General features: G+C 42.3%; 1 protein-coding gene across 2 annotated transcripts in view; it reads left to right on the forward strand.

Annotated features, from left to right (window-relative positions):
* The window catches only part of pik3c2a (phosphatidylinositol-4-phosphate 3-kinase, catalytic subunit type 2 alpha), a 74094-nt gene that overhangs the window by 18561 nt on the left and 43510 nt on the right, over positions 1-12023 (forward strand). For both annotated transcript variants that reach the window (XM_034084224.1, XM_034084225.2), the window contains exons 3-4: positions 2869-2960; positions 4944-5104. In XM_034084224.1, the coding sequence (XP_033940115.1) occupies positions 2869-2960; positions 4944-5104 (253 nt within the window). The remainder of the gene's footprint in view (positions 1-2868; positions 2961-4943; positions 5105-12023) is intronic.

The following is a 12023-nucleotide window of genomic DNA, read 5'->3' on the forward strand; positions in this document are numbered from 1 at the left end:
GGGGGTTGTGGCGCTGGTTGTGTGTGTGTGTGTGTGTGTGTGTGTGTGTGTGTGCGTCTTTGTGTGTGTTCACCAGAACATGCCAAACGTGAAGCGACTCATCTCATTGCTCCGTAGTATTACTAGAGTTCAAAATACCACGGGAGTTTTTCGAGCCTCTCTGAAAGTTACAACGTTTACACCCGTTCTAAAATCCACACTTGAGGGCAGGATAAAGTGCTCTCACAACTGAAGCATACTTAGAAATGTAATCCCTGTCTTCAACACAAGCCACTGCCAAGGAGCAGACGTCTAAGTTGTTGTGTATCCATTAATGGAAAACAAATCATTAAAACATCCTTATTTAATACTTTAAATACTTGTAATAGTCACTCAACCATGGGGATAAGTTACATTGGAAAAATTGTAATTGATTGTCTCACTCTTTTTCAGACTTGAATCTTGCCCTTAAAGAGATTTGTCCGAGCGGCTATATCAAAGGCTTTTCGTGAAAGTGTGGAAAAGTGACTTCTCTATCAAGTCCTTTGCCTCGTCTGTGTAAACGTCTGGAAGAAGAATCCATTAAGCAAATCAATCACGAGACATTTGTTAGACTGTGACCAGAAACAACAACACATATTCTACTACTGGGTTTTTATCACAGTAATCTCCGTTTAGGTTTCTGTCTTTAATCAGCGTGGAGAGGACTACCGGTCACACACCCAGTGCGTGACAAGCCACCGTCAGGATTAACATCTTCCTTTATGGTGTACAGTGCGTCTCGGTATTACGGTCAGTGTGTGAAACACCACAGTACAAGGATGAAGGATTAGTGTGAATCCTACGAAGCCGTTCTCATGACTTCAGACACCAGGAGCTCTCTGCCGCGTCCAACTGAAATCGATGGAGTGAAACAAAGACGTGTGTGTGTCGCCTCACTCGGTTTATTGATTCAGTTTTGTTATTGTTATTCCACAAATAGAGCGATTTCCACAAATAGTCACATTGAAACACGAACAGCTTTGTGTGCAGAAATATTGAATATCTGAGAGAGAACTGGTGCATCAGGAACCCAGTTTCTCCCCCCCCCCTCTCTGTTTTGGGAGGTGCAGGTGGTCTGGTGTCATGCTTGGCCTCCTTTCCAACTCCACATGCTGACTGAAGAGATTTCTATCTCCCGGCGTTGGAACAAAGCTCTCTGAAGTTATGGTTCAAGAAATATCTCGGATTCTGGAAGTTGTGATCTTTGTAATTTAAGCTTTTGTGTTTTTCTTTTTAAGATAATTTCTTGGTTGTTTCCTTATTTGACTTGAAACACGGGGGAGCAGGCACGTGCACTTTTACCAACCTCAGTCATGGGTTTGTTTTTGTTAATACATACTTTTAAATACCCCTTAAACACCGTCACAAAAGCAGTATATATGCGTGCCCTTTTATGATTTTACATGGTTCAACTTACAACAAAGATCCCTGGCTAGCATCAAACCAGGATCATGGAATATATATTGTCTTATAGCCAAATTAAATATGATGCTCTTTAACTACTTTGAGGAAAAATATGATTTAACTGTATTTAATGGAAACTCAAAATGGTGACTCAATGGAATTCATTAGCAGAATCTTCATGGGTAGGTAAAATCATGTTATACAGAATTGTTAAACATATTTTGTAGATTTTCCAAAGTGAGGTTTTTCTTTGTATTATAATTGTCATATAAAAGTCATTTTTTACATGTTCAGACAAAACATTATATAAATTATTTTGGGCTCTGGGAAAACCTTCAATCATCCAACAACTTAAAAGAACTATAAAAAGTTAATTGACTTGACTTCCAACAAGTCATGACAAAGTTTTTCTCTCTTCACCGTCATTAGCGTTACAACATAAGCCGTGCGTCGCCCTGAGCTCATAAAAACCCTCTGTTCAAAATCTCCTCATAAATCTTTGAGGATTATTATCATATTCCAAACATTTCCCCTCCCTTCTCTTCCCTGAGTGATGTCAGACTCGCAGATTTCCAAGCCATGACAGGCCACTTTTTTTGCAGAAAGCCCAGAGTCCTGTGCAGGAATGGGCGGGGCCTTTCTCTTCTAATTTCCTGTGCCACAGGAAGCACATTCCTGTGTCGCTGGCAGTAAGTCAGCCGTTAAAAGTGTAACTGCGAGTTCCCGGCAACAGGCCAGCCGCCAGGAATCTCTGTGTGTGTGTGTGTGTGTGTGTGTGTGTGTGTGTGTGTGTGTGTGTGTGTGTGTGTGTGTGTGTGTGTGTGTGTGTGTGTGTGTGTGTGTGTGTGTGTGTGTGTGTGTGTGTGTGTGTGTGTGTGTGTGTGTGTGTGTGTGTGTGTGTGTGTGTGTGTGTGTGTGTGTGTGTGTGTGTGTGTGTGTGTGTGTGTGTGTGTGTGTGTGTGTGTGTGTGTGTGTGTGTGTGTGTGTGTGTGTGTGTGTGTGTGTGTGTGTGTGTGTGTGTGTGTGTGTGTGTGTGTGTGGTGTGTGTGTGTGTGTGAGGCTGTTTCAATCTTCATTTTTTATTCAGGTATAAAAAACTAAACGTTAATTAAATGTTACATCGATGCGTTTTGTCACGATTTAAGAGACAAAGGCATAAAGGGGGCAGGAGACCTTTTGTGTGTTTCTATTTGTTGCGCCGTGTCCTCGCTCTGCAGGATTCATAGCTCTGAGGTGTTTCCATTCAAAATGCCCTTTGGTCCACTCACTCCTGATGTCATGAGCTCATATGTGTTGGACGCACTATAAATGAAGCTCAGCCTCTCATTGTCCTCATGTCCTGCCTGTCTCCACCTGGCCTGCTTCTGTTCGACGTAAGCCTGTTACTCATGTCCTTTTCTCGTCCGCTGACATTTTGTGTGTGTCTGCTCTTTGCTCCTGTAGGACAAAGGAAAAGGTTTGTTGAAGAATGCTGCCCTGGAGGAACGGGACGCTCAAAACCTGGAGGTTGTCGCCTTCTGTGAAGACGTAGCCACGTAAGAGCCTTCCAGATGGCATACAAAAACACTTTGTTGATTACTCTTCCCCTTCTTTGCTTGTTTGAGTGTTCTAGACTTATTCATATGATTAATATTACGTATTATCAATGTCAAAATGGCTGAAATTCTTCCCCTGCCAACCTATGCCACTTTAGTGAAAGGAAAGCGATAACGGAGGCCATTTGGACCACAAGTTGATTTGTTTACAGACCCATCTGATAATGCATCTTTGGAAAATTGGATGCTCCATCAGTCAATCGAAAACATTATTGTCGACTGTCAAAAAAGCCACGACAAAATCCTTCAGTGCCCTTGCTTCATCTTCTTTAAATCGAATAGATACTTTCCAGTTCCAATAGAACTGATGCTTACGCAGCATTGAAGCTAACCTCTTCAGGAGTATATTTGATAACTGAAGAATCCAACAGAGAAGAAAAACCTACACGAAAGGGAGGAAAAGATGTTCTCACTTGCCTCGGCAGGTAAATATGTTACAGCTGCAGTTGGTCCAGGTGTAACCAACCATGGTATCAAACATTTCAATAAAGCTCTTCACTCAAAACTACATGTCAGCCTTATGGTGGCCTTATAACAAACGCAATTCGAGTCACCAACTGATAACTTCTGTACAAATGTGTGCCAACCTATCCAGATGAACTTGTGGCGATAGAGCAAAAGTCACTCATTAGCTTTTACAACCTTCTGTCCGTGCAAAACTTCATGACAATCCATCCTGTAGTTGTTGAGATAATTCAGTCATAACCCAAGTGCCCACCATCCCTACAGCATGACGCTAACATGGCTTAACATAGCATTTCTTCTCATTTGTCTGTGAACAGTTAGACATTGTTCTGCGTTTCCTGAGCCGGTACCTAGTGTTTCTCTCCAGTAGTTAGTTTGGGTGGAGTGATGATGAGGCTGTGCTCGTCTGATTACAGAGTCAACGCCTGCTGTCTGCTTCTCTACTCAATCACAAGTAACCTAACCTCCCATCAGACTGTAAATTAAGAAACATCTGAAATGTAATTCCAAAGCATTTTCATCATCGATGACCCTCCCAACAACCCAAGCCAAAACTATTACAGAGAAGACATTATGATACTGTGCAAGAACGCTATATTGATTAGAAGTGGTACCTTTCAAATGAAAATATATTAACTCATCGGTGTCCAAATAATTGTTTTCAGATTTTAATTTCTCCTTCTCCCCTCCATCAATCTTCCTTTTAGACTACCCATAATGCATCTTATTCCACTCATCCAAGCAATCAGATTTATGTTTCAGGCTGTTGTGTTTTCAAAGTCAAAGTCAACTTTATTGTGAGTACAGACGGGGAGATCGAAATACCGTTTCCTACAATCCCGAATATAAAACAAATGTAAATAAAAATGTGTGCAAATATGTGTGTATGTGTGTATATATATATATATATATATATATATATATATATATATACACCGTACTTTTCGGACTATAAGCCGCGACTTTTTCCCCCATTTTTTTGTACAGCTAACGGCCACTAGGGGACCTCCTAAATCTATGGATTTTACAGGTAAAATTAACCACCTTTAACGCTATGGGCTCTATGACCGGTCCGCGCCCGCCACCTCTAAGCAGCGGGCTCCAGCAGGAAAAGCTGGAGGCCGGAAAAGAGCGAGACAGGCAGCGCGCCAAAGTAAAAGTGGAACCGAGAGACAGAACGAGAGCAAGACAGACGGACAATTTAGCTGCTGCGGCGTATATGCAGGTGCGCTTTATAGTCCGAAAAGTACGGTACACAGAATCAAAGACACATTTGTACATGTGCACACATTAAGACCTAAATAAGAACACAACAATCTATATACAAAATAGCAGTCGCTTCAATATCTGGGAGTGTACAATTAGTGCTAGATTGTGCAAACTTTGCTCACCGCCTAAGCAGAGACAAAAGGTGTTGGCTCTCCTCTGTTGTGAATGTTTTATTTGTTTCGCTTTCAGTCTGCGCTCCAAATTCCCTCATGACGCCGCGTCCACCAACCCCGGCTACGTCCTGAGCCCGGTCATCACGCCGAGGGACAGCGGAGGAGAGAACAGCTGCTCTGTCAAAGTTTCTATTGAAATCTCAGAGTCTCAACAGCCTGTGACCTTCACCTGTGACGGTAAGTTACACACATGAGAAATCTTAGAGAAATGTGAACAAACCATCTTTGAACCAGTTCTTCAGCCTCCTGTGAATTTCTAAATGTCGGAATAAGAGATCCTTTGATGTTATTGCCACACAAAAGGGATGGTTAATTGAGTTTCACCTTTATTTTAACAGGATGAGATAAAGAAATGCACTTTTATTAAATTGTGTGTTTTATTAATGGCTACTATCTGGTGCCACTAAACATTTTAAATGGTTTCAATAGGTGATCCTGACTAAACTTGGACATACACTAATTTGTATATCCATGAAGATATATTCCTCTGATTTCAACATTTTCTTCGCCTTTTTTTAAATAAAAGAATATGGTTTAATTTAGATTATGAGGTCTATTGATCATCGATTTTTAAAAGATAAGTTAAACTTGTGGTAAGGAGTTTAAATAAGGTTGTCTTTTAAAAGTATTACACAGATTTAAGGGATCAACCTATATCATTATATTTTTCATTAGCTGGGCTAGGCAAATTATACAATTCTCAAATGGTTTGGATTATAAACAAATATACAATTTTAGCAGCTTCTATACTATGTGTTTTTTAAATGGACATCTAATTGCAAAAGCAGCCCAATGCTGGGAAGTGCAGAACATCCTCTACAGATAAAACGCCATCCCACTAGTCATCCAAAAGAGAAACCTTGTACCCTTTTTCCTCGAAGAGTGAGCAGCTCAGATTGCAGATATGAGCGCTCTGAAGGAGGAAACGACATTCACAGCTGCCAAATCTTAACCCCCACCTCAGTTTTTTTTCTTGTTCTTTTCTTTTTATTTCTGGCGTGGGAAGTACACTACGTTCCTTTTCTGCACAAATAAAGGTTTGTCCCCTCACCATGCAGTTAGCCATGTTGGGCAATAGAGACCATAGAGGGCCAACTCAGATCTTTGGTTTTTCCTTCCCTGGGTGTTTTGGAGAGCTGTTATTGGCTGACCTCTCGCTATACTTGCACAACATTACAACTGCTGCGATTGACATGTCTTTTGGGAAGTTAAGCAAAGCACACTGGGGGCTGTCAGCCAGTCCTGTTAGCCTTTTGGCAGGCAAATTAACCCTAAATGCCTGACTCAAGTTCATACTGTGTCGGTGGGTCCCTGAGTGGGTCCCTATTATGCTAAAATGACATGTCTCCATGCTTCACACCCCATTTACACGCATACCAAACGCAAACGAACCGAATACCATATCAAAAAAGTCTTCCGTTCACACGAGACCGCTCGACCCGCTGTAGACGCTGTAGTACATATGCCGGGCCTGTAAGTGGCGCTGTACTTCCGCACGAGACCGCTCGAAAGCGCTGGAGACGCTGTAGTACATATGCCGGGCCTGTAAGTGGCGCTGTACTTCCGCCACAAACTACACCAAAAGCAGCGAAGAAGACCCCCGAGCATGGTTGCCATGGTTGCCCTTCTGTTTATGCCCCGCGGTGGATGTAGCAACATGTAGTTCATGTAATTCTCCATGTCCACTTGTTGCTGATGGTTGTGGTCGAGGAGCTGTAGATTTTGCACTAACATCTGTAGCATGGGCAGTAGCAGTAGATACTCTCCATGCTACAGCAGTGAGCAGCAGAGGTGGGGAGAGGCGGGGCTATGGCTTCATCGTTATCAGGAAATTATCGTATAGGGCGTACACACGGAGCCGTTTGGCCCCCCGAGTGTTCCGTTTCCAGATGTATCCACCGTGGGACCCGTTATCGTTTGCGGGGTCCGTTTCCGCGGTTCCGTTACGGCCTCGTGTGAACGAACGAGCTATACGAAAGAGAAAAGTAGCAGATACAACCGTTTGCGTTCTCGTGTAAACGGCACCTTAATGTTCAACAAGCGCTCTATAAAAACTCCCTCTGGGATAACACAGGAGAGGCTTCTCAATACTCAAATTTCCCCTCCTCGACTCCCCTCCTCGATACTTAGACCCGCCCACAGGAGATGCGAGCGGAGGACCGAGGAGGGGAACCGAGGAAAGAGAAGGGGAAGCAGCAGACGTTTAAAGAAATGAGAACTCCTCTCCTCTGAGCGGTCATATTAAAGCGACGTCCGTTCATTATTACGTGGCATCAGCTGCATCAGCTGCCGAGTGTTTTGTCATATTTTATAATCTCTGTTAGATCAGCTGAACATTGTTCCCCCACATATTAGGGATGCCAGCGATTATTCGATTATTCGAATATTCGTTACAGTCTCCATAATCGAATATTATTTTTAAAAATCGATTTTATTTATATATATTTTTTTTATTATTTATATATTTTTTTTTTATTATTATTATTTTTTTTTCTGGCTTAGTTTCAACCAAAATGTATATATAAATATATATATGCTAATAATAGTAATAGTATTAATAATTGTAAATGGCCATTGGTCACACCACCAGTTTGTTTTACTGTAAACTTGGAGGAAGCCTGCATGCAGAGCAGACTGCTGCTGCAGCACGCTACACACCGACCCCACCCCCACCCCAACCCCCCCTCTCCCTCACACGTGCGACTAAAGATGAACAAAGCGGCAGGTAAAAAGAGTTCCTCGTGGAACTACTTCGAACATACAAGTCCAAAGGAAGTTAAATGCAAGCTCTGCGGAAAGACGTTGGTCTATCACAGCTCAACCTCAACAATGCGTTGGCATTGAAGAAAGACGCAGCACAGCTGGCCATTACCAACTTCACTTCAAGGCCACGTCGTTGTGATGACATGCTTGTTTGTTGTTTGTACTGTTAAACATGTCCTAGTAAAGAAAACAACGGAATTCCTTTACGGAGTTTTTTTTTTTTTCTTTTCTTTTTTTTTTTCTTCTCTCCCGCAGGGGGGGGGGGGGAGATCGAATAATCGATTATTATTCGTCAGGGCTGCCGAATAATCGATTTTGATCATGGTCAGTTTCTGGCAACCCTACCACATATGTACTTTGAATTCATTGAGAGTGCGGTATAATGAGACAATACCAGGCTACAGATGCAGACACACACACACAAATATATTTATATAAATATATGCAATTTAAAGTATGAGAGCACTCTCATAATAACGTAACACAATCAGAGACTGGATATATCCCCCCCTCTCTCTGGTCGCTGAAATGGGGAATTGAAATTACGGGCCAAAAGTTGTATTTGCAAGTATTAAAAGTAAGCAGAGGACACCAAACCAACTGAGACCTGTCTGTCCGCCGCATCTGCGCACTGTACAACACACACCTAAACACTGTACAACACGCACCGACACTGTACCACACACACCTACAGCTCCTAACGCATAATCAGGCTACAGCCGTTGTGTATTTTATTATGTGAAGCACTAAATGGTCTTAGAAAAATATCGACTCTTTGTAGATATCTACTAAACTAAAGCAAATAAAGAGAGTAGGTCTGTTATACTGAGTGATATACATTTTACACACTGCTCTGCTTTCTGCACGGACCTCACAGCTGTTCTCACTGTAAACATCGCGTTGCGATGAGAGCAGTTTCTAAAATAATATCCAGGGGATGCATGCAGAGCTGTCATTGGCTGAGATAAGTCCGGCCGTGCGTCACGCCTCCACCGTTCCCGGAAATGCATCCGCGGAGGAGCCGTGGAGGAACCATCAGTGTATCCTCGGTTAGAGCTCCTCCAGAGAGCCTCCTCGACGCTCGATCCTCGGTCCTCGGTGTGCATTTAGAGAAATGAGACGTCCTTCGAAATGGCGCGCTGAAATTCATTTCCGGGTCACTACCGGAGGACCGAGGAGTCGAGGAGTTGAGGAGGGGAAATTTGAGTATTGAGAAGCCTCTAGGGATTTGATCTTTTACTGACCATTCACTTGCACAAAAACCTAAATAACCCACTACAGGAAAGGGAAATCCCCAAAAAGCATAATAGGGCCCCTTCAAGCACTCTCCATACGTAACAGACCGTCTCGTTGACTCACACAGTATAGCTCTGTATAGCCCAGCAACAACCTATAGGAAGTATATTTGACTAGTTCACTCTTCCTAATTGTTCTTTCCTCGCTTCCTGTGTTGACTCCTAGTTTACTTCGTCTTCCTGCCTCTGCTGAGTTTATCTCCTTTCATCCTACTGGTCACTTAGATGCATTTCCTTCTTTCCTAGTATGACTTTGTTTCCTGGTTGTACTTCCTATGTCGCGCGTTGACCCACATTGTTGGTGTTTGGATTCCTCGGGTCATTACTGGAATCTGCTCTCCTCAAACAAAGGGCTTCAGTTCGACTTTGAAGCGTGGATAGAAAGACTGAGACAGTGATGGAGGACAGGAAGAGAATTTAGCATTCTTCATTTATTTCCGTGTGTCGCCTCTTCTTTGTTCTTTCCACGGTCCTATCTCCAGTTGCCCCTCCCTTTTCGGGCATTACAATATTTTCCTCCACCCTTGTTTCCTTGGAGCATCTCCTCATCCTTCTTTTTCTCTTCTTCCTCTCCGTTTTGCAATGTTGTCCACTTAGTCTCTTGAACCTGCCTCACCTCGGAGACTATACAGATTAACACGAATACACGTTTATGACTCACCTTTCTGTCCTTTTTATAGTATTCTTCCTCTGCTGTGATTCTCCTTAGTCTTTCCATTCTCAGTCTCTTCTCTTACTTTCATCTTTAAGTCTTACTATCTTACATTTCTATTTATTTTTTACTTGTATCTGCTGTTGAAATGAGCAACTTTTACTCAATAATGCAGAAGTTATTACAATACTTAATAATAATATTAATAGATGACATTTGTATAGCACCTCTCAAGCAGGGGGTCCGCGGGGTCTTAAAAAGTATTACAAGTTGATAAATCAATTTAGCGATAATGAAGGCTATTAAAAAGTATTAAACGGCATTTTCCAAGGCATTACATTTTGTATCTTGTTTTCAATAAGTATCTAAATGGTCCAAAGAGGTTGTATTCTACAGTCTGCCTGAATGTAGTCATGGCGTAGGTGTGTCGTGTGATTCTGTGTAGTTTATTGATGGCATCACGTTGGATGTGACGTCATCTGAACAGGACATCGCACGCTCACTGCTCGATAGCGCGCGAAGGTCCGTTTACGCCGGTTGCTAAGCAACATCGTTATGGGGAAATGCAAATCTGCGTCCAAATGGTTGGAAGATAAGGAGGAAGGACAATCAATACTGTATATAGTCAATGTGAGGTAAAGTGTGTCGCCAAGGTAACCGGTTAGAACTCGAAGTGGAGATGAGGTCTTAAAATGTATGGAAAGGGCCTTAAAAAAGGTCTTAAAAGGTTTTAACTTTGACTTCAGGATTCCTGCAGATACCCTGGAAAGGGACCCGAGACCGCTTTACATGGTGAACGAACAATCAAACAAAGAAAAGGGGTAAATAATAATAATACTTGTGGCTGATTGTCTTGTTTAATTACATTCCAAATAAAACATTTCTCCTAAGGGAGACAATAAAACTCTATCTAATCTAATATGAAAACTATATCTGTTGAGTAAAGAGTGATCTTAGATTGGGATAATGCATCAATATATTTGCCAACAGTTCAAAAAGCACATTAGAATAAATAATCTGCTGCTCTCGGTTTCATTCTGCTGTGGCATCTCTGCGTTTGTCCTTTTTTGCTCGAGAGCTGGTGGAAAGAAAGCCAATCTGTTCTTCCAGAGCGAACTCCTCGGATTCCTGACATACTGTGGCTGAATAGGGAGAGATGGAAGGAGTAAGAGAGGGGGAAAGATAGAAATGCGTCAAAAGAAATACTGAAATAAGCGAAAAAGACAGAGAAGGGCAAAGGAAGAGCAATAGCTGGGAGGGAGGGACACGGGAAAATACGGGAAAGAGATTACTTTATAAATACAGACAGACATTTAATTCGATTCTGAATATTGAATATATTCTAAAAATGATGACAGAGCGGAGAAATGCTGGGAATGTGCTCAGGTTACTGCAGGAGAGGAGGAAACACCACGACGTTCCTCATCTCACACGTAGAGATGACCGCTTTAGTGCTGTGTAAGTTATATAAACTAGCAATTGAGTTAGAATTAAATTCAGAGTTTCCAAAAGCAGCCAATCTAGCCTGATGGAACCTAAAGCCCTGATGCATCTTGTTACAGTCTGTCTCAAGATGTCTTTATTCGTCGAGGACAACATGCTGCTTTGTTTGTTTTTATGTAGCGTGTCCGTGACATGCAGGACGTTTCTACTGACGGTGAGAGTTCAGCTGCGGAGAGATTAGATTACATGAGTCCAGAGCATCTTGGAGTCACTGAAACGGATTAAATACGCCTTCGAATATGCACGCTTTTCAGCCTCAAACTCTTACTTTTTCTTCCCTGTTATAACATTTGATTCTGTTTCTAATTATTTCTTTCCATTTGCCTCGGAGTCTGACAGTTGGGTTTGTCAGAAGCACACATATCTGTTTGCTCTGAGTCATGTAGGAATTAGGTCATTCCTCCTTCCCTTCTGAAATATGTAGGCAATCTCGTGGATCTAACACGATAGCTATTGGACCTGAATCCTCCATAAGTTACTAGTTACGCTGATCACATTTGAATTAGTGACGTATTGTTTTTTTCCTTAGTCCTTAGACAACTGTGTGTTTTTGTCAGAGGTGGAATGTAAATAAGTACATATCTATCTATTCAAGTACTGTTTAAAGGTCCTGTGTCATGGCCATTTCTACTGATCATAATTCCATTGTTGAGGTCGACTAGAATACATTTATATTGTGCAATTTTCCAAACTCACATTGGTTTCTCAAACAGCATCTCTGTAGTGTGTGTATTCACTCTCTGTCCTAAACGGCTTGTTGGAGCTCCTGCCCCCCCCCCTCCCTATGAGCCCAGTGTGCTCTGCTCTGATTGGTCGGGACGTTGCGAGGCTCGTTGCTGCGAGGAGCGGACAGGTTTCCGGGTCGGCGATACAGCGAGAACAA

Source organism: Pseudochaenichthys georgianus, chromosome 6 (genome assembly GCF_902827115.2).
Source record: "Pseudochaenichthys georgianus chromosome 6, fPseGeo1.2, whole genome shotgun sequence".
NCBI classification, from domain to species: domain Eukaryota; kingdom Metazoa; phylum Chordata; class Actinopteri; order Perciformes; family Channichthyidae; genus Pseudochaenichthys; species Pseudochaenichthys georgianus.